This window comes from Lissotriton helveticus, chromosome 2_1, assembly GCF_964261635.1.
Source record: "Lissotriton helveticus chromosome 2_1, aLisHel1.1, whole genome shotgun sequence".
Taxonomy (NCBI): Eukaryota; Metazoa; Chordata; class Amphibia; order Caudata; family Salamandridae; genus Lissotriton; species Lissotriton helveticus.
Window position 1 is genome coordinate 205,714,884 of NC_136059.1, and position 24,567 is coordinate 205,739,450.

General features: G+C 43.3%; 1 protein-coding gene across 1 annotated transcript in view; it reads right to left on the reverse strand.

Moving 5' to 3' along the window:
- CELF4 (CUGBP Elav-like family member 4) overlaps positions 1-24,567 on the reverse strand; it is a 1,317,354-nt gene that overhangs the window by 620,748 nt on the left and 672,039 nt on the right. The window contains exon 3 of the mRNA XM_078674731.1: positions 7,683-7,731. Within this exon, the coding sequence (XP_078530857.1) occupies positions 7,683-7,731 (49 nt within the window). The remainder of the gene's footprint in view (positions 1-7,682; positions 7,732-24,567) is intronic.

The window sequence follows — 24,567 nt, forward strand, 5'->3', positions numbered from 1 at the left end:
GATTTCGCGGCAAACCGCGAAATCGCGAAATCCTGGAGGGTCTGCCTATAAAGGTGGGATGTCCTTAGATGAGAGGTTTGAATCACAGCAAGGCTCATTCAGAGTCCCCTTCATGTAAAGTTGATAGAATGCCTATATTTGGTAATATTACCACCTATTATGAAAAGCGCCTTGTCACACAGGTGACTGGTGGGCGCTATACAGTATTTATGTTCAAAGCACAGCATAGAAGTCATGGAAACGTTTATTGCTCAGGTGAGAGTTAGGCCACGAGCTGCCTGCAGCCAGTCATTCCACAGACATTTTCATCAAACTGCTCATGAAGTTTCTCTAGCGCTAACTGTTTTATTTCTGTCTTGAGGTAAGTTGTGACTGCAGGCCTCCTTCAATGGACCTAAAAGTCATTTTTAAGCAATGGGCTTGAGCTGGAAAACGTCACTGTAGAAGCATATCTCAGACATAAGTTAACACGAGCGAAGCGCTTCACTGCCGACAGATGGGAAGCGCTGTACAAATTCTACAATACAAAGGGAAAATAAGTAGAGGAGTTGGCTCTGTGGTGGTAGCTGTATGGATTTTTTTTTAGAGATTTATATAGCGCCAACTAGCCCCGACTATCAAAGCGCTTTACTTGAGCACCAGTTTCGTTACAGAAGGACACATTCATTTTTGTTAGGCACGAGGAGATTAAGTGATTTGCCCAGAATCACTGGATGTTTTAGCGCCATTGTCGAGACACAAACCCGGTTCCCCAGTTTCGAGGTCGACCGCTCTAGCCGTAAGGCTACATCCTCGCCCCATATAAATGCGGGGACCAGATGGCTCTTTCAGTCCACATGTAGCATTACTTACTCCCAGGTAGTCAAACGAAAGTGTTTGGTCAATTATTTTTATGTAACTTTTTGCCTGATTTAGATCTTAGAGTATTCCATCACAACGCTGCCTGATATCCCGTCTGCCGAAATAAAAACCCTTTCATAGTCCTGGGGATTTATATTTCCCCGGACGGGATTTTGGTCACTGTTGTGACAGAGTAACCTGTCTGCTAAGATCTAAATCAGCCGCTTTGTCTTGCCCATTCCCAGTGCCCCTTTATATTCAGCAGGCAGGAGTACCACAGAAGACGTCTTCTCCATTTGCTCCCTATAGCAGAAAGAATCAAATTTAAATCATTATGTATTGCCCATAGGGCGTTGTACGACAAAGGGCTTATGATCGCTCGTCCCCTGCTATCCTTTTACACTCCGGGATAGCATCACGCTCTTCTAATGCCTTTCTTGCAAAGACACCTGTCATTAAGAGAGTGGAATATGGTGGGCGTTCTTACTCATACAACGCAGCTAAAGTGTGGAATAGCCTCCCCCTCTCTCTTTGATCTTTCGGAAAGGAATTTACTCTTCGAAAAGCACTAAAAACTTGGCTTTTTCAAAATGCCTAACTTTATCCCTATTCTTCTTTCTGTGGTGCGCTAACAGCGCCAGGATGTCTCCGGGTCGCTGCACGCTATATAAGCACATATAAAAAAAGTTTTTTTTGGTTTTTTTAAAGAACACTACTTTCAGTGATAAAACTCTTGGGGGCTGCTGGGGCTCTAGCTAGGCTTCGGAGACCTGGTTCATGCATCCAGAAGGGCTCTAGTCACAGCACAAGCTTGGGGGGATGAGCGCTACGCTTCAACAATAGGGCAGGCTCATCCATCCAGAGACTAGCCGGACCCAGACAGGTTTTGAGAGCTCCACAATCAATATGGATGAGGCCAATCTACATAAAATTGGTTTTGGTACCGATAATTAACATATTTCTAAGTCATTCTGAAAAGATGATTGAATATTAGTACACAGAGGGCCCACACTCCCAACTCTATCCAGTAATATTTCTAATTCTGAGTTTTAAGCTGTACTTGGTGGGTCTAAATTTGGCCGGTCACTATTTCCATTTCAAATCCATTCGGCTGTATATTGTTTTCATTATTTAAAATCATTACACAACCTCAAAACGTTCAAATACATCTTAACAGAATGTTATTGGCATCGACTTTTCTTTGAAACTCAAATCCAAGTAGCTTGAAGGACCATCATTTTAAGAAGAGAAGCTAAGATAGGTTCAATGCTTACATACACCCTTTTAAGATCAAAAAGAATGAAATAACCATGTCCTGGCAATAGTGTACATATTATATACATCACATCCTTCATGTAAAGTATAAAGCAAAACATCATTAGAATATGACTCAGAGTTTTATCACATATCTTCCTACTTGAAGGAATTTTAATATTAACCAAAGAAGACACAAAAATATTCAATTGTACTATCATTTTTCTCCTAGTACTTTTTAAAATAATTGTATTCCTATTTTTACACTCAATATAAATAATTTTATAAACATGTTTTAATGCTAGTCCTAAATATTGAACAGTACACAGTCAATATATGGAAACTCGCTCAATGTCTCACAGTTGTTCTATCCCAGGCTCAATCTTACAGCACATCATGACAGCAGGTTTTCAAACATCTAGACACTTTTGATTACCCTGTGACTTTCCTCTTCGAACTCTCCTATAAACACAAACACACTCTGCTCAAGTTGAGATTAATAATGGACAGTTTGAGTTTTAGGCGGATGGTATAATGGATTTGGGGAAGTTTGACCAAAAGCAAGGAAAGATACTTGACTGTTATAAATATAATATATTGATTGTGTTTAAGGAGTAGGATTTGTGCTTTATGATTGTGAAAGTTCTACGTCACTTTAACAAAAAACCTTATGAGCTTTTAAAACATTTTTTACTAACATTGAGAAATTTCGAAAGCATGGCTCACTGTGGAACACCATCACCTCGATAACTAACATGACATGAAATGTACGCGGTTCGCCCAGTATTGGTGTGTTTTTTATTTTTACAATAGTACTGGAAATTGTAACTTTGCTAAGATAACCATTCTGGCTGGGGACCCTCTGTTCCATCGCACAATGGACCCACAAGCTTTACCGTACGAAACAGAACACCAGAGAAACTTTAATTTCAAGGTGTGTTTGATGTAGCTAGGCCTTCTGGGCAGATTGTGTTTCACAGGGTGGAGAGGTTGTGATACAGGTGTTGTAACAAACTTACTAATCCTCAAATCCACCACGGCAGAGGCTGGCACTTTTTCAAATTCCATGTGTCAAGACCACTAAGGACGTTATTTATGAGGCTGTGTGTCACTTTTACGCCGCCGGTGCGTCACTTTTTGTGACACATATTAGCGGCTTAAAAAATGTGCCTTGTAGCACCATATTTACAAAGTGACGCATCTAGGTAGATGCGTCACTTTGTAAACGCCTGTGCCACATTATACCTGCGCCAGGTATAATGTATGCAGGGGGGGCGTTCTGACGCAAGAAAGGGTCATAGAAGTGACGTGTGCCACTTCTTGGACGCAAATGCGTCAATATCTTACGCCTGCCTCACAGCAGGCGTGAGACTGACGCTGTCCCTTTCACATGGGGCTTGCCCTGTGAAAGGACACATTGCTGGAGTTGCGTCACTTTTGTGACACACTTCAGTAATGCGTCACTTTTGCGCCATACCGATATGTCAGAAATACTGACGTATCTGTAACTACAGGCGAGATGTCGGAAGGAGGGCGCACTGAGAAGTGACGCATCGCTGTTTTCACGCAGTGATGCGTCACTTCTAATAAATGAGGCCCTAGGTACTTTGGGAAGGCGGTTTATCACGTCGCTAGGTACAGCTGGAGGAAGGGGGTTCTCTATTAGTGACAGAGATTATATATCTGGACTACAGCTTGCCTCTGCTATTTTTGCACCAGCCATTTTCGTATTCATGGTTGAGTCCTCCCCTTTGAAGTCAAACTCACATATTATGGCCACCTTCTACCCTTTGCGGCTTTAGCGTGTGACCTCCCACACACGCTCACTTGAAAATGTTTGCAAATGTCTACCCTGGGCGATGGCCACTTTCTTGGCACTTGCCCTTGCATAACTCAGAGGCCCATGGGCTTGTTGCCCCATGGGAATTTGACTGCACCATAGCTTTCATTTGATTGACAACTGAAGAGGCGCTAACCCCTCCCCCTGCTTCACCGCCACGCGCGTCCTGCGCGCCCCTGATAAGAGCAGGGAGCAGGAAATTAGAGCCAGCTCATCATTAGGTTATCTAGGTCCCTGCCACAGATATTGGAAGGATGGCTGCTCTGCCAGTCTCCAGACAGTCAGCGCCCCCGCCTGAAATCTGCCGTGATTGGCACTAGGACAAAAAGCGGCGGAAATGGGGGCGATGCTATCGTGTGTTGTTAATTAGTGTAGCCCAATTAGAAAGGGGAGAGCGGTTTCTGCATGCTGTGATGCGATCTGATGGTCGCTAAATGACAAAAATTAGCACCTGGTTATGTAAATGCGCCTGGCCTGGGGGAGGGCGAAGATGTGTTTATTGAGCCATATTTGAAGCAAACAGTTCAAGTTGATATAATTAGCCACAACCTTCATCGCACCCCTAAAATGCCCTGAAACTGAGTCTAAAATGTATATAAACGTAGCTTAGCAAACGGGAGAAGTAGCACCAACAAGGTTAAGCAAGCATTGGCAAAGGCAATAGGCTTTGGTAGCCTTACTATGTTTTTTTAAAATGTTTGTACAAACATAGGCAATATGCAAAAAGCTTTCAGCAAAATATAATATTATAAAAATAAAGGAGTGACACAGCTGCATAGAGTCACCAGCTTTGCACTTATTTTCAGGAAGTTGTATGCATGTGGAGAAGTGTGGCTCAAAGGTTAGAGCGGCAGACCCTGATGCAGAGGTCTGGCCCGGGACCAGGGTTCAATTCCCGCCTCGGTGGTTCTTGGACTCAATTTCCCCGTACCTGATAATTCTCGCCTCAGTACCTAGTCTAATCATGGGTCCCACTCTGTGACTCTGGGCAATAGCTTGCTTAATCTCCACAACGGCCCCAGCAGCGCTTGGATGCCTGGCTTCACCTTGGGGCTGCCCAGGAGTGGACATTTCAGAGGAAAGCCAGGATGGGTTCCACAGCGGTATGAATACAGCGATACGAGACCTCTGGTAGAAGTGTGCTATATAAACATATTTACATTTACAGGTGATCAATAAAATTTCGACCACTCGCAGTACAAGTCGGCCAATGGATGAAGGAGCCTAGCCCATTGCTCCATGCTGGATGTAGTGGTGGGCAGGAACAACATGTGAATGATGCTTGAACAGAACAATGGCTGAAAGAGGCTGACCAAAAAGTTATGAATGTATACAAATATATCTGTATTTTACCATGATTTTTGGGGAAAACATAAGGCATACATGCTTGCCCGTAGGCAAGAACAAAAAAAGGAATAGGTCATGGACAGGTAAATGATATATAAGGCAACAGTCGAGATGTATATTCACGGTAAGCTTCAAAAACTCATCTAAACACCAATGTGGTGGAGTAAAAAGAGTTCTGTTTAAGAAGAGGGTTCAACACTAATGTGAAGACATGATCAACAGGTCCTGAGACTGCCCGCTCTAAAGGGCACATTTGTTCACCTACTGATTAAACACAGAGATGCCTTAAACAATAGTTGTAATGCTATTTTTAACCCACTCTGTACATTTTCCAGTACTGGCATTTTTCATTATCCTTAATATTCACGTTAACCGTCAGTCTGTGTGCACAAGATGCACTCTGTGTGCACAAGATGCACTCTGTACGAGCCTGTGCCCATGTTCACTTGTGCAAGAGCAGGGTGTAATAATAGGTGATGCACTAGGCATTTACTGTGCGACAGAAACCTGGTTTGTGAGAGGTTGTCTGTTGCTAGGGCCCCCACACACATCTCCTCTTCTTACTACACTTGAGACTACTTCCAGTGCCATGAAGCCCCAATGCAGGGCTTTACAGGTGCCTGACGCCGGGTGCATTGATCTTACACCAATCTAATATACATTACATACCCATTCTCTCGCTGTGCATGCTGGTCACTGTAGTCCTAGGAAAATGCCAGAGAGGGACAGGCTGAGGAATGCAAGACCAGCCTTACATGGTAACATCAAAGTGAAGGTCAACGTAATTTACTAGGCGCCTAAACCAAACCCCAAGGGCTTCTATGTGCTGGAACTCTCAAGCTCGAGGTGGAAGACCACATTAAAAGCCTTTTTAACCTGGTCTTAGACTCAGTGGCATAACAATGGCCCCCGCGGTGCGGGTGGGTGGGGGTGAGCTCCAAGAGGCCTCCTTCGGCACTGTGAGCGGACGGCAGGCCCCTGGCCTGAGTGGTCCTTAGTGGGATTGGAAAATTGGGGGCCGCCTCCATGTACTTTGCAGGGGGGCCCCTTTAAGTTTGTCAAACCGGTGTTTTTTTCTCCCCCCCCCTTAATCAGGGGGTGGGAGTAGATTGTAATTCTAGTGTTTCGGGGTGACACAACTCTTTTTGTGAGGACAGATTTCGAAAACACAGAATGTGACCACAATCGAACATCAAAATATGTGACATACATAAAATTGTCTCTACAAACATGTCCATTGCGCATCTAAACTCCCTGACAGCCTCTGTCCCTGAAAATGTTAGTGCAGGAGTGAAGAATATTACACTGACGTACTCCTGCCATAGCTGAAAACGAGTCTGGCTGCACTTGGGAATTCAAATCAGGTCGAAATGCGTGTAGAGAGGTATTTATTAATGTTCAAGATTTTGACAGCCAACATTTTGAGCCTTCATTTTTTACATCTGAGTTTTTTAATTTGTTTTTCTCAGTTGTGTCTTCTCAAATTGAACCCACAACATTCGATGGATTCAGGCACACAGAGTAGGACCGCGACCACACAGTGCGTCCTTCTGGACACCAACATAGTGCAAAAGTAGAGTGCATTTCCGGTGTTTTGTGGTTTTAATGGGCCTACGGAGCAGTTCTACTTCTAAACAGGTGTGTTAGAATATTCAACTGCACTTTTTGAATGCTACGAATGACGCCCAAACAAATGACACAACCATGTGCTTACAGATGTTCTCAAAATGTAAGTGGGAAGAGGTCCCATTGAAACTCTCAGTACCTGGGGTATTATGTGGGTAGTAGTAAGTACTTGTAGTGCATAAACAGCATGCGCAGGCGTTAACGACACAAGCTAAGCGGGATATTCATTTTCAAAGGAACATTAGGCATTACACTGTAATTGACAAAAAGAGACCGGTGCTAATATCCCCTACAGTAACCAACATCCACTTTGAGACCCTCTGTAGGAAAGAGATAACGTTTTTGGGGCAAAGACCCTTGTAAGGGTTTCCCTCTTATTTGCACAGTGATCCCAATGCAGAAAAGGCGCCAGCCCCTCAGCCCACATTTCATCTTCTCTACCATTTTCATCAACAACGCTCCGCGTAAGTATGACACACATACCCGTCTGTCTTTCCGAAGCCGCCATTCTGCAACTTATCTCCCTAACAAGGCAGAGGCTCGCTTGCCATGCCAAACTCTGAATTTTCTGCCTTTTGGAAATCGAATAATAATTGAATATTAGGCAAAGGGCAGGAAGAGGGTAGAGAATTGGATGAGGACAAGGCGAGCGGCATAGGGAATTTCTTTGGCAACCATTATCGGGCTAATTGATACGCGCAGCGCCTGGTGCGGTTCACAAAAATACACAAGCGCAGTACACAGAAGTAAGGTTTGGAATGTATTAGGCAACTACCTCCTCTGCTCTCGCTGTCCGCCGGCTTCACCTGGATCGGTCTGTTCATCTGAAAGGAAAAACAAGAAAGAGTATTTGAGTCTTGGCCAACCATTACTTGGCAAAGCTAGATTTGTCATGGTGGTTACTGTAGATATTGATATTGTGAATATCATATTCAATTAAATTACTTTTAGCCCCTTCTTCCAAGAGTGCTTCACTTCAGATCATGGACATTTTGCGCCCACCATACCTAGGTTTTTAAAATTTTAGATTTAAATATAAGATTAAAAAGGATGTATGATGTTTCAACGCATGCTTTTACAACGCATGCCATTACGACGCAGGTTTTACAACGCAAGTCGTTACAACGACTTGCGTTGGGGGGCGCTGGATAGTGAATAGTTTAATTTACTATTCCAACTCCAGTCCCCGTGGATAGTAGGGAAGGTGTTGGATAGTAATTAAACTATTCCCTATCCTAGAGCGCCCCCCAGCGCAATGCGTTGTAATAACTTGCGTTGTAAAAGTTGCGTCGTAATGGTAGTGCGTTGTAAAAGTTGCATTGTAAAGGATGTTCCCCGATTAAAAAGTATAGTAAACATTCAGTTACATAACTTAATTTGCCAAAATATCAGCCATTAGATATCTTGTTTCCATAATTGTGTTTTAGCATCCAGTTCCACCTCATCCCAGGTACATTTCAAAGGTTCCAGGATTTCCCACACATGGCAAACGTAATGGAGCAACGGCTGACAAATTTCAGGAATATTTCAGAAATCATGCCAAACTTTTACAGAACTATCTTTGGAGTGTTCAGCAATGCATCATGAATGACAGAAGCACCAGAAACATACAATTCGGCTCTCTGCGTACACTGCTTTACCATTTTGTACAAAGGCAGAATTTTACTTTTATTTTTGTAGTTATTCCCAGAAAGTAACATTAAAGGACCCCGTCCATGCCGGATTACTGCTGCAAGACAATGGGGGGAGTGGGAAGATTGAAGAGAGTGGCATGGGTTAATACTGCTTCTATCCCTGGCACGCTCTTTGTCCGCCGCTTTTTACTACTACAAGTGGTGCCGTACGGCAGGGTTCTCCCAAGTCGGTCCTGGAGGACCGGATCCATGCCAGATTTTTTTGCATATCCCCATTTTGATAAATGTAGTTATCTTAAAATCCGGCGGGGATCCTTTGCTCCAGGACTGACTTTGGAGAACCCTGCAGTAGAGCATACCCTGCTCTGTTGGCAATGCCAGTTGCCAGAACTCTCCATATGGGCGACTTGAGTATCAGTGCGGGATGTCTTCTGCGTAACAGGCAAGCCTAACAACCTATTTTGTTCTATTTTGTGTTAAAACAAGGTAAGTGGGGTGATTGGTGATGCATTACCGTGAGGTCGTAAGAGCACATAGGGAAGTTGACAACACATGATATTGTTTTTCTGTTAGCGGAAGTGATGGCGAGATGGAGAACACACTGTATTCTGGGACACTCGCAGAGAATTTGTTAACATCCCTCGTGTGTCATCCAAACGCATTCTTCTAGGTCTGTCCATCTCATCTGTTTAGGGGCTGAAATACACAGGCAAATGCATTGCTTAATTTGTAAAATAATAAGCGCTGGTGCTCAAGGTTGTCCTCAACAACCGGCTACTGGTGAGGATGAATGTTGGGATCGCCAAACATCAAAGATGCATAGTCTCAATTCCACCTCACGCCTCTTTCTTCCGCCACCACACACTCCTTGCCTCTACCTCACTCTTGCAGGTTCTTTTCGAATCCTCGTTTCTCCCTTTATGACTGTTTTCATTCTTACTCTTCTTTTTCCTTACATGTTTTTCTCTCCCCAAAAATGAGTGGGATCCACGGTAAACAACCTTTACAACGAAACTTTTACAACGCACTACCATTACAACGCGGTCATTACAACGCAAACCATTACAACGCATTGCACTGGGGGGCGCTCTAGGATAGGGAATAAGTTTAATTTACTATCCAACACCTTCCCTAGTGTCCACGGGGACTGGAGTTGGAATAGTAAATTAAACTATTCACTATCCAACACCCAAAAGCACTATGCGTTGTAATGGATTGCGATGTAAAAACTGCGTTGTAAAGGCAGGCGTTGTAATAGCCTGTGTTGTAACGTCATACATCCGGGATCCACCTGCAACCACAGGCTCTGATTCAGCACAGAGTAGAGCCTCATGGTTATAGGAGGACTCGGAGGGTCGAAGGGTTTTAACTCGACCCTGAGTCTTGATCTCAAGCACAAGAAACTTGAAAAACTTTTGAAAACAGAGCTACTTCGCCTCGCCATCGGAAAGCATCTCAGCCTCACAGGCTGGACTGTTACTTCTCCATTACCCTTTTAAGTGTGTTTCTGTCACTGAAAAGCGACAGACAGCATTTTACAAGATCTCTAAATAAATGAATGAAACATAAATACATGAATGAATAATTAAGTACTGCATAAAAAAGTAAATAAATACTCCCTTAGTTTTAATAGTGTAATAGAGCAGCCAGAGAGATTGATACAACGCTATAAACTGCTTCTTCCTGTAAGTGAGCGCCCAGGGAAGCAGGTCTCACATCTAGTTCTACTCCTCAGAGGTACGTCGCCACAAGGTATGGACTATTTTACTATTATTAAGAGAGCGCACAACAAGCCTGGTAGTATGCCCATTTATATGCAAGCACGCAAAGAGGTTGGTAACATCTCACTTACAAGAGAGCAGATAAAGAGGCTGCCATCAGCTCACTCTCTCTATATGAAAGTACAGTAAGAGGTTGGTAACATCTCACTTGCCTTACAAGAGCCCTTAAAGAGGTTGGTGAAATCCCACTCCTTTTATAACAGCACACAAAGCGGGGGGTAACAGCACACTCTCTTTATATTAAAGTTCAGAAAGAGACTGGTGACAACTCATTCACTTTATAAAGGAACAAACCGAGAGGTTGGTAGTATCTTAATTTCTCTTCAAAGAGAACACAATGGCATTGGTAATAGCTCACTTTCTTTAGAAGAACACACAATGTGGTTGGTAGCAGATTACTTTCTTCGTAATTGACCACACAATGAGGTTGGTATCATCTCAATTTCTCAATTATAGAGCACACAAAGAGGTTGGTAACATCCCACTTTCTTTATATGAGATTACACAGAGATGTTGGTAACATCTCACTTTCTTTGTAAGAGGTCACACACAGAGGTTAGTAAGACTTCACTTTCTTTTTAAGAGGTCACACACAGAGGGTGGTAGCACCCCACTTTCTTTGTAAGAGGTTACACTCAGAGGTTGGTAACACTTCACTTTCTTTGTAAGAGTTCACACACAGAGGTTGGTAACACCCCACTTTCTTTGTAAGAGGTTACACTCAGAGGTTGGTAACACTCACTTTCTTTGTAAGAGTTCACACAGAGGTTGGTAACACCCCACTTTCTTTGTAAGAGGTTACACACAGAGGTTGGTAACACTTCACTTTCTTTGTAAGAGTTCACACACAGAGGTTGGTAACATCCCACTTTCATTGCACGAGATTACACACAGAGGTTGGTAAACCCCCACTTTCTTTGTAAGAGAGTTCACACAGAGGATGGTAACACCCCATTTTCTTTGTAAGAGGTTACACACAGAGGTTGGTAACACTCCACTTTCTTTGTAAGAGTTCACACACAGAGGTTGGTAACACCCCACATTCTTTGTAAGAGTTCACACACAGAGGTTGGTAACATCCCACTTTCATTGCACGAGATTACACACAGAGGTTGGTAAACCCCCACTTTCTTTGTAAGAGTTCACACAGAGGATGGTAACACCCCACTTTCTTTGTAAGAGGTTACACACAGAGGTTGGTAACACCCCACTTTCTTTGTAAAAGGTTACACACAGAGGTTGGCAACACCCCACTTTCTTTGTAAGAGTTCACACACAGAGGTTGGTAACACCCTACATTCTTTGTAAGAGTTCACACACAGAGGTTGGTAACATCCCACTTTCATTGCACGAGATTACACACAGAGGTTGGTAACATCCCACTTTCATTGCACGAGATTACACACATAGGTTGGTAACATCCCACTTTCATTGCACGAGATTACACACAGAGGTTGGTAACATCCCACTTTCATTGCACGAGTTTACACACAGAGGTTGGTAACATCCCATTTTTTTTGTAAGAGGGTACACACAGAGGTTGGTAACACCCCACTCTCTTTGTAAGAGGTTACACACATAGGTTGGTAACACCCCCTTTCTTTGTAAGAGATCACACACAGAGGCTGGTAACATCCCACTTTCATTGCACGAGTTTACACACAGAGATTGGTAACATCCCACTTTCTTTGTAAGAGGGTACACACAGAGGTTGGTAACACCCCGCTTTCATTGCACGAGATTACACACAGAGGTTGGTAAACCCCACTTTCTTTGTAAGAGGTTACACACAGAGGTTGGTAACACCCCACTTTCTTTGTAAGAGATCACACACAGAGGTTGGTAACACCCCCTTTCTTTGTATGAGAGCACACACAGAGGTTGGTAACATCCCACTTTCATTGCACGAGTTTACACACAGAGGTTGGTAACATCCCACTTTCTTTGTAAGAGGGTACACACAGAGGTTGGTAACACCCCGCTTTCATTGCATGAGATTACACACAGAGGTTGGTAAACCCCACTTTCTTTGTAAGAGGTTACACACAGAGGTTGGTAACACCCCACTTTCTTTGTAAGAGATCACACACAGAGGTTTGTAACACCCCCTTTCTTTGTAAGAGATCACACACAGAGGTTGGTAACATCCCACTTTCATTGCACGAGATTACACACAGAGGTTGATAACACCCCACTCTCTTTGTAAGAGGTTACACACAGAGGTTGGTAACACCCCACTTTCTTTGTAAGAGATCACACACAGAGGTTTGTAACACCCCACTTTATTTGTAAGAGTGTACACACGAAGGTTGGTAACACCCCACTTTCATTGCACGAGATTACACACAGAGGTTGGTAACACCCCACTCTCTTTGTAAGAGGTTACACACAGAGGTTGGTAACACCCCACTTTCTTTGTAAGAGATCACACACAGAGGTTTGTAACACCCCACTTTATTTGTAAGAGTGTACACACGAAGGTTGGTAACACCCCAGTTTCTTGCAGGGGAGGGCACAGGGAGGTTGGTAATATGTTTTGTCTTCGCTCTATACAAAAGCGCACAGGGAGGTTATAAACACGTCTCACTCTTGATGAGTCGGAGAGCGCGTGCAGGGACGTGGGGAGCGCGTCCTTTTCTGTACATCTCTCCATGGATGCTTCTGAAGGCATGCAGCGTCACGTGGCCTCCACGCGCTGCCAGGCTCATTGGCACGTGCTTCTGCCTGCTTCGAAGCATGAATTAAACTGCAAGCCTCGAAAGATCGGCCATCTCCCGCCCCTGCCTGCCCCGGGGACTGAAACAAAGCGCCGCCCTTATCTCCCGTCTCCTCGCTGCCGATTTCGTATGACTTCTAAATTAACCCGACGGCAGGAATTAGCATAATATCGCCTGTGCTCTCGCCCGTATCTGGGGCGCTAGGACGCACGACGGGTCGTTTTAAGGAGAGTGAAGGGAGCTGCCGGACCTGGGCACAGCAGGGGCGCCAGCCTCCTTCATGCCAGGGTTTGGAGGAGGTGAGAGAAGAGAAGCTGCTGGTGCAATACAACCGATTGAACACTAGGGGGCAGGCTAGCACGCATCCAGCATCCAAATACATAATTCTCAGCAGCATCTGAACAGCAGGAAAAGATGTCTCAATGGTGACGGGTCGAGAGAGCAGGAAATTCTGCTGAGAGTTTGTGGTGATATGGACAGTAATCGACAAACATTGGAAATTACTTGGGGTAATAATACAAATAATTATTTTAAGGAGAGACAGAAACGGAAGTTCGCCAAAAAATTTACACCCTATGACGGGGGGGGGGGTGGGGGGGTGGGGGACGTGGAGGGAGGGGGGGGTGGAGGGGTACTAGGTGCATACGCTATAAAAAATAATTATAATAACTAAGTTAATTCCTGAACATTTATGCATCTGCTTAGCGTAAATTCGCAACTATTTCGGATTTCATGTAGACTTTTCTCAAGTATAGTAACGCTGCAACAATCGTAATTTACCAAGAGATGCTCTCAATTTTGTGATTTTCAGGTTTCTCAAATAATAAAGTATTTTCACAAGAGTAAAGGTAATATATATGCATTTACTCTTTCAGAAATATTTTAGAAAAGTGTATTTCAGTTTTAAATGTTTCGCCTTTTTTTCTCCAAAGGGTAGATCTCTTTCTGTGTACCCCCTCTACCTTTTTGTGGGTGTTCCATTGCATGCCCCAGCCCGGAACTAGATTTTCTCTAGTTTCTTACATGAGTATACCTGCAACTGCCCCAATTATCACTATGTGTCTCACTAATACTTGTGACTGTGAGGGCCTGCAAACTTGAAAGTTGGGGGCTGTTCTAGTTTTAAGGCATCTCTCTTGGAATGCCTATTCCCCCCTCCAAATTCAGCACACATAAAATTGTTTCATAATGACGTAATTTTACAGGATGCACTGATACTGTTAAGTATTCCCACTCGTCAACAAAGACATTCAGAGATGTTCAGCTGAACAAAGCATTAACATGCAGGAATTTGTGTTTCTGTGTTCATTCCCACACGTAATTCCCCATTTTTAGCTAGACTTTCACCCAGGCATTTCACCTGCAGCAATTTTCAAGTTTTAAAGATCACACGTGTGTGGTGGTAGTACATTTCCACCCATGGTGCTTCTGCGAGATTCATAACCCTTATTCTTATGGGTTCTGTTGACTCCTGGGGCTTAGCAGTCCCCAGGGGAGGGGCTAAATGCGGTGAACACATTAGCCACAACTGGTAATTAGGGATGTGAGCAACGTAAGCAATTTGGTTTGGTGAAATAACACAAAATCTCAGAGAAATTATGTGAAATTGCATATAATGATGTAAAACGCAAATCCATCATTTAGCGGTATATTTTAGCATGAAATGCATACCCACAACACTTTCTGATGTGATTACATATTTTGCGCTAAAAACAGTAGTGCAAAAAAAAGCACCATTCAAAACAGCCACTCACGTTCTGTTGTTTATGTGCATTCGTGGTAAATTTCGAATGGCACATTTGCAGTAGATTTTGACAGTGAATGACGCATAGTCGTGTGTCATGGTGTTATGGCGTAATTTCAGGAACATCAAGTAACATGCACAGCATGAAATTTCTGAAATTAAGCAAATTTATGCTGGCAAGATTGGAATTTCACTCGGGGCTACTGGTAACTACCATTACTAGCGAAATGGGGATTACTCAAACGGGGACCGACTCAAAATTGATCCTATATATGAAGTGCAGATTCAGGGGACTCTCTAAGATCCCATCCTTACATTTTTGAGTACTAAGTACAGTATTTCTATGGTGAAGTCTTACATCTGCAGCCTCAACCCTCACCTGTGCAGAAAGATGAAAGTCTGAGTAGGCACACGCAGGATTTTAACTTGTGAACTATGGGATACGCGCACAAAATCTGCTGAGGATTTGTTAGAAGTGGGCAAAGGTAGAGGTTTCCAACACTAGATGGACACCATTGGTGACTCTCTGACATATGTTACGAAAGAAAAACGCGACATCTAAATTTATGAGATGCAGGCCTATGTGGAGAGTTGGGGGCATGAACCCCCCCCTCCTTACGTTGCAGCACCTAAAACTGCTGACTTTTTTCTGCAGAGCTTTCATGCCCCAGCCTAGGTTTTACAGCATGACAGGTATGGTATACTGTACAACCACATTAGAAGATATCAACTACCTTTTTATGAGGTACAGAAATAAAACAGCTCTGTGCTCATGGGGTCTGACCTTAACAAATCACCGCCACTGCCTCCCCGGAGTCCTTCCCTGGTGACTTATTGCTGCAGGTCTTGCAGCACTTATGAGATATATCCATACATTACACCACGCGTATACTTAACCATCCATCCCGCTTTCCACCAATTTATCCCTCTAGCGTCTCCATCCGGCAGCCTCCGACAAGCCTGGAGCGCAGAGTTCATCGCGGGTTCAACTAAAACATGTGCACCTAGGCACTTTCCAATTCTTTCCCGAACTCTGCATTTTTCCCATCTGAAGGAAGACTAGAAGCAGAATTTTGGGTGGTCCCAAATGTAATAGTCACCAATATTGATGATGGCAGAAATCAGGAAATTTGCAAAATTAATGCAGCAAAAAAACACCGCTTTTCTCACCTAAACAGTAATGCACCTGGTGATCTAATTCCTAATATAGGACTTAAATGTATGTAAGTTCTAACTTCTAGCAGATGTCAGTGTGTTAGATGCTAGGTGAGTAAACATCAATGGGCTGGAAAGCCCCTCTCTGTTCATGACGTTCATCACCTGCAGTTGCTTGATGGGTAATTTCCATCCCTCCCCCAAAGATGTGATGCATGGTTGCATCTTTGCCTCCCTGTGCTCTCCAGCTCACAGTCCTGTATACTAAAGACATCAGTCAACTCCATTCATTGGCTATCTCCACCCTAACTGACAAAGGCATTTTTATTGTACATTTTCAGTAAAGAAATGTGCCAGTCGCTATAGATGGCAAGTTCAGTTAAATTCATTGCTAAAACCTTAAGCACAGAAGGTACATAAATATTGGCAAATGTGCCCTCTGGGCACGGCAGTACTGCCAGGGATTCAGTGCTTAACTTAAGCCAGTGGTTTCCAGTGCTCGCCACTGGCCCTTAATTGTCAACACTAGTACTTTTGACAGTTTGCCACATGGTGGAGCTGTCTGTTTAATTTAGAGATAAGCTTAACAACAGTTGTTCATTAATTCAATATACATTAGAAATTACTAATACCTGCCACGTATGCAATTCTTATAGCTTGGAGGATCTGGAATAGTCTGAAATGTGACTCTTGTAGGAGTGTGATGTTTAGTAGATCTGTTGGTACCATCATTGGCAGCACTGGTAGTAATAATGGGTGGTGCAATCTGAAGTGGCCTCCTGACGAGGGTGCTGGCACTTATTTTTTTTTACAAATTAAGCACTGCAGGGATTACTCAAAGGTGCAGAGGGCATCCTGTGATAATGCATCCAAAATCCCTCACTAATGTTCCATCTCTGATATACACCAACTCTATGTATGTGTCGCTGTGCCCCACCAACTTTCATCTTCCACTAAGCGTCAAATGGAGAGGAACGGGCATGGGCACATGTGTGGCTCCACTAACCGTTCCTCTCCTCCCGCATGCACCACAGATCAGTGTGACAGAGTGTGCTGCAAAGGGACGATGAACAGGAGAGACCCAGCGAGGGGGAAGAGGACGCATAAGGGCTTGATGGGACGTACAGGAAGCCGAGAAGTGGCGAGGGAGAAACTCGAATATTAAAGAAGACATTTCATTCAAACATGCTAATAAAGACAGTAAGTTAATGTGTGTAAATGTGAAAAGTAAAAGAGAAACAGATAATAAAAACAAGAAAGATTGATGGGGTAAAAGAAAGTAGACGGGATAGAAAATATGAAAGGTATAGAAGAGACATTAATAGAAGAAGCGATTGATTAAAACAATGAAACGGACCATACAGAGTGAGGGGACTGCGGTGGGAGTAAGAGAGAGGGTATACGAAGACACGAAGAGTCGAAGAAAGAGGAAGGATGATGAAACGCCTTAGTTGCTTTTGCACTGTTTGTGATAACACTGTGCTGAAATACCATGATCTAACTCGAGGAGTGATACACTCTATGCACTTCACTTGGGTGGGCAGCCACCCTTAGTACCCCAGGCGTTTTCAGCATATGACATCAGCATGTTTTATTATAACTTTATTCAATTATAAAGAGCCTAATCATGAAAGTAGAAATACACATATGTCACTGGACATCAGAAATTATTTTAAATCTGTGCTGGAAGAATGTGGGTTACAACCTGCTTGGAGTAAAGTGCGCTGCAGACAGAGGGATGGTCATTGTGATGCCCCTTTGGGTTATCCCCCTGGTTCTAAAATCTTTGTGCAATATATAGGATTTTTTTTTAAATCTTGGGATGAGTTGCTTAGCCTCTTGTCCTTTCTCAATAAATAGAGTACCATTATGCTCGGTGTGGTGTCTTAGTGGACTAATGTATCCACTGTAAGGGCTTGTGTTTGACCTCATGGTCACAGGTTCAAATTAAAGCAGGTCCACTCAGCCTTTCATCCTTCTGAGGTCGATAAAATAAGTACTATTGAGTTGGGTAGCAATAAACATCTGATATTCAGCACCAAGATACCTGAGGTGGTGAATGTGCACTTTACGAATACACGTTATGTTAATAGTTACGTCCGCTATGTCCAATGCTGCCAAAACTTTAGACCACGGTAACAATCTCTAGAAAACAAACAAGTAGTCTTTTTTTCATAGTCTGTTAATTTCTTGAACAAAAAAACAAGACTGGAGATGAAACCAGCTGCTGGTACAGAAGATATGTATGCACACCTGTGCTCAGCCCCCTCATCTCTAAGGTGCAGGGCTGCTGGGCTCCTACTCTATGGCTGCCTCTGAGATTTGTTCATTCTGTTCACGGTGCAGCCTAAGAGGCGATGACAGGGTTCTGAAAAGGGTCATCTTTCTGTGCTCACTCTGCTGTGCCAAGCAGCTTGGCGACCGCCCAATGTACTCTGGCCGATGCCAGCCTCTCCTGGTCTTGGAAATGCAGGTGTATGTTCGCAGCGCTGCCCAGCATCACCCCCATCTGCCTGTCTCAATCAGAACCGAAGCATCACAAACACCCATCTCAAGATCCCTGTTAACCTGCATCCCAACATCACTCCTAACAACATCCCATATACCTGCTGGTACAGGGCATCCCACAGTGAGATCTCCCAGACTGCAGGCCGCAGCATCACCTACAAACATATCTCTCACAGACTACTGCAACATTACTCACAACAAGAGCTGCACAACCTCATCCACATCAAGATGTCTCATAGTCTACAGGTCCCAACATTACTCACAACAAGATCTACACACCCTCCAGGCACCGCCACCATCCACACCAAGATATCTCATAGTCCACAGGTCTCAACATTACTCACAACAAGATCTACACACCCTCCAGGCACCGCCATCATCCACACCAAGATATCTCATAGTCCACAGGTCTCAACATTACTCACAACAAGATCTACACACCCTTCAGGCACCACCATCATCCACACCAAGATATCTCATAGTCCACAGGTCTCAACATTACCCACAACAAGATCTACACACCCTACAGGCACTGCTATCATCCACAACAAGATCTATCATAGTCGACAGGTCTCAACATTACTCACAACAAGATCTAATCAACTTACAGGCACCACCATCATCCACACCAAGATCTATCATAGTCCACAGGACCCAACGTTACTCACAAAAATATCTTACACAACTTCAGGTGCGGCCATCACCCACAACAAGAACTCTCGCAGTCTACGGCTGCAGCATCACCCACAACAAGAACTCTCACAGACTACAACATTACTCACAACAAGATCTCTCATAGCTGGCAGGCCACACCATCACACAACAAAATGTCATACAAACTGCAGGAATTGCCATGGCCCATGGCCGTACGACATATTACATGCCTGTCCCACCATAACCCTGGAACGAGCTACCAGCAGACATCAGACGCACACCTCTCCCTGAACACCTTCAGGAAGACCCGCAAAAGCTCGCTCTTCAGATGAACAGACCTACAGATCCCCCACCCCCTCTTCAGCGCCTTGAGACACTCACGGGTGAGTAGCGCGCTTCCAAATCCCTGATTGATTGATTGATTGACATGGTCCCTTGTAACACACAGGCCTCACTATCACCCACAACAGGATCCCATATAACATGCATTTGTTTTGCTTTCTAAACACACTTAGGGACCTATTATCAAGAAACGGTGTTATAATTATCGCCGCTTTAGCGGCAGAAAACTGCCGCTAAAACAGCGATAATGGGCTTGATAATATGCCCTCGTGAATTCCCATAAGTGTCCCAAAAAATTTTGATCAAATGATTAAAAAAACTCAAAAAAACACATCCTATGTTCTTTGCGACTACCAAAACAAAACAAGACCCAATACAGTATAAAACTAAAATAAGACGCACAGATTACAAATCTTATTCTTTTCTTGTGCGCTTATTTAGAAATGTAAAACCGGCTGCATATATGCAGACCACTTCCTTTCTTGGCCGACATGTATCATTGCCATTCAATCTTTCAGGCAATTTCGTCAGGGCAGGGTCATTCTTTGCTACTGTTGGACACTGGTGCAATTTTCTTAAAATGACTGTCAAATGACAAAACAACACAACACAATGGCAGGGTCTGAAACCCACAGCAAGATCTCATATGACACATAGGCCTCAACATCCTCGACAGTAAGGTCTGCCACAGTCCGCAGACCTAATGATTCGACCAAAGATCCCATATAGCCCATAGGCCTGACGACGGACAAAAGGTGTTATGCGGCCAACAAGATCCACCAATACCCACCATCACTCACAACTAGACCACTCACATGCTACAGGCCCGACCATCCCCCACACCATTATCGCGTGTCACTTGCAGGCCTGGCTGGCACACATAACACGATTTTGTGCAGCCAGCAGGCCCTCTCAGTACATTCCATCACCCACAACACAGTATCCTGCTGCTTGTTGAACCCACCATCATAATAACAATTAGCTCTCCCAGTCTCTCCCACCCGACACCCATGAGGCATGCTCTCTCTGAAGGCTGCCGTCTTTTCAGCCCTTTTACCTCCGCCTAACTGTCAAAACACTGGCTTTTTAAAAACCTATTTAGCGTCGGCACGTACTGGTGCATTAAACAAGACATGCCATTAATTTCTCCATCATCATAACTTAAGCTGGGGACATACCCTTTAAATATTCATTCAGCTATGAAAACTGGGCATTAAAATTTTAATAATGTCAAGCTCATTTGAACTGGGTTCCTGTGGGACTATTATGTTACAATTAGAATAAATATGATGATTGATTCGGAGGGAATGAATCACTTGTCCATACCTGGGACTGGATCATGAACAGGCGGCATTGTTGCCAGGGAGATGCCAGGGTTCCTTCAGCCTCCCCCATCCAGGGTCTGAACCAATCAGATGACGCCTCAGAACCAGTCTCTTGGTGCCAAAAGGAGAAGGGCTCAAGGAGTGAGACACAGAGAGAATGGAAGCGAGACCAGACAATGTGTCTCAATTTAGTGGGCATAAAAGATCGCAAAGTGCAATGTAGGCAGATGCAGGTGTGATCTTGAGCAGCAGAGGTCTTGACTGTACCTCAAGAGTTAATGCGCTGTATTTGTTTTGCTTTCTAAACACACTTAGGGGCATATTATCAAGAAACGGCGTTATAATTATCGCCGCTTTAGCGGCAAAAAACTGCTGCTAAAGCGGCGATAATGGGCTTGATAATATGCCCCTGTGCATTTCCATAGAAGCCCATGTTCTGTTGTGAACAAGGGCTTCTATGGGAAATCTCTACGGCATATTATCAAGCCCATTATCGCCGCTTTAGTGGCAATTATAACGCCATGCTTTATAATATGCCCCTTTATTTGTTAACTGCAAGTAGAGTTTAGCTTTTGTGATATGGTGTTGCGTTTATTTTGCTTCAACCTGTCTTTCCTTTACATCACGTGGTTGTCTTGCACTGCTTGACAAAGATGGAATATGGGATTGTCTGACGTTACCCAACTCTACCTGTCTTCGGGATCTCTGCAGCAAGAGGACTGACCCACTGAGCTGTATCACCCACTCCTGCACGCTGGGTCCACTACATCGGTTTTCGATTCTGACCCAAACCCACCTGCCCCACGCCCACTTGGAAAACATTGTTCGGGATTTTTAAAAAAACATTACATTGAGCAATAAAAATCACAGGGGTTTAAACACCAATCTTTTCTTCCGGATGGATGACGTATTGATTGGTGAGAGGACTTCGATGTGCCAGCATCTCTTCATGTATGTCTTATTAAGGTGGAGGACAATGTATCCGAGTGCATCGCGCGAGCGCAGGTGTCGCCGTCACCCAGAGGGACCCATTGTACCAACCTTAGCATGATGAAGGGCGGGTCTGGTCCAGCAGCTTTCAAACCTCTATTATGATTATCTTTATTATTGTTGTTATTCAAATTTTTTTAAATTATTAATACTGTACACCACCTTAGCATCTAATTGTGGTACGATAGTACTATTAATGGTTTATGATAGCATAATAATAATATGAATAATGCTAACAGTATAAATAGAATAGTATTAACATTATTAATTGTAGTATTATTAATAATAAAGATCATCTTCATCATTATCGTCACCTTCTTCACTTATAGTATTACGTCACCAGAATGAGCAGTTGTGGCACTGGCGACTGTTGACGCAAGCAGATATTGCTATTTTTCTCAACTAGTAAAAGCTGGGTGCAGAATTCTGCTAATGGGTCAATACATTGGGGATGCAAAACAATTTTATAAACCATTGTAATAAAAAAAAAAATGGTACCCAAATAAACAAACATTGACGTAGGTGGATACAAAAGATATTCTATCAATACGGAGCTGTAGAGGTAACAAAAAGAACAGGTCGCCCTCCTCTCAATTTATCAAATACACACAAGCCCTGTTCCCTCAGGCTTTTCAAATCTCAAATCTGAATGTAGAATTTTTTTATCTACATTGGTCACTCCTCTCTTCTTACAAGGTAATGTCCCACCTCTTTATTTGCCTTCTTTTTTTAAATGGTGTTTTTATCAAATGACCCCGTCAAATATTAAAGACGGGCAACAATGGTATATATACCCAAAAAAACACACCCATGAACGTGTTTAATGTTACAAATATTGTGAAGAAAGCAAAATGGCACCTCACGTGCGCACCACCAGTCGAGCTTGCTGATTAGTACTCACCAGCTATGCTCACTGTTATCATCATCGGTAATCATTTTGCTGAAACTTATGTGTCCCAAAAAATTGTGATCAAATGATTAAAAAGAACTCAAAAAAACACACCCTACGTGCTTTGCGACTACCAAAACAAAACAAGACCCAATACAGTATAAAACTGAAATAAGACGCACAGATTACCAATTTTATTCTTTTCTTGTGCGCTTATTCACTTTCTTTCTTTGGTGTTTTTTTTGGTATATATACACCATTGTTGCCCATCTTTAATATTTGACGGGGTATGACTGTCATTAGATAAAAACACCATTTTATAAAAAGAAGGTAAATTACCTTGTAAGAAGTGAGGAGTGACCAACGTAGATAAAAATAACAATTCTACGTCCAGATTTGTGATTTGAAAAGCCTGAGGGAACAGGTCTTGTGTATTTGGCTACAAAAGATACACAAGTAGGAATAGCAAATGGATTTACTATTGTGAGTTACACAAAGCATTATCCAGAGCAATGGGAAGAGCGGGTAAGTGCCTAAAAAGATTTAAAGGTATGAGATGACGTTCTTCGTAACTTCCTTCTCAGGGTAAAGGACAGAACACAAACCCACCTTTGTGTGTGAAATAGTTTATTGCTCACAAGACCATTATCGCCCTGACGCGTTTCGGCCTGAGACTGCCTTGATCACATATATATAAAGACTGCTGCACCCAGACAGTGTTCGGCTAGAGGGTCAATTCATCAACAGGAGTAGTGAAGGGGAAGGGTGGACGACTGCCCCTGTTTTCAAGAAAAAGAAAACATTTCCCAGTGTTTGAAATATATAAGGTAGGTAACAAAACCAGGAGGTTTAGCTGAAGAGTCAACTTTAGTAACTAAGAGACACACTTGGTGGAGTTGTGTTGGCTCGATGAGCCTAGAAGCCTGCATTCTCAGTAGACTTCATTTTTATAAATATTTCAGAAGTGGGAAAGCTTTTTTTTTGGATAATCATGCAGTATTAAAGAAGGAAAAAAGTTCAGATTCTCAATGGAAAGACCTAATTTTGCTGAACTTTTCATAACTTATTGCTAGAAGGGCATGAAGGCAAATTGCCCCACCTCTGGCCTGCAGCCAGATTCTGGAGAGTTGAAGAACATCGACAGTTCTACCTCTTCAACCCGCTGTTCCCTCCCCCAGACACTTCGCGTCTGGATCGCAGGATGCGCTCCAGGCATCATGGTCAAGGCGAGGGTTGTCGATAAATAATTCCAGATTCAGGTCACTTATCCGGGATTTGAGGGTCGGCAGAAAACTAAATCATTTATGGTCAATAACGCCAGGTTATGGGAGTTCAATAACTTTGAATTATTCACCGCTCCCAGGGAGTCTGTGCAGCCCTGGTCTGAAGGATGCTTCTACTGTTTAAGAAGCGAGGCATGTTTTTAGTTAAAGGACAGGTTGGGCGAAAAATATTAATTAGCAAGGAAGCTTTGCACTTCTGCCTTGCATAGAAAAAACAATTAATTGCTAAAACTATTCGTTTCCCGAATATTAATTAAAGAAGTGAGCACTTTGCAATTTGTATTCCTCACAGGCACAGGGCTGTCATTAGGCTGCAGAAGTAGCAGTGACTCAGTAAGAAAGCTTTTGGTGTGAGTGCTCTCCCATACGGTGTGGGCGGAGGCGGGATGTGAGCGGTCTCATCTGGAAGAGATGTCTTTCAGAGACATCTGCTTACCGCATTTACTTCAAGACTGAGAACCCAACACCACATGTAGCTCTGAAGGGACTGCCCATCTTTACACATCTCTGCATCGGTTGTACGACTCAATATCGACACCAACAATATTGTGGTACAAGAATATCGAGGGCATAATAGCAAGGGGCAAAGTATCGAAAAGTAAGTTCATATAGGGAAGTATAGATTTACTATTCCATAC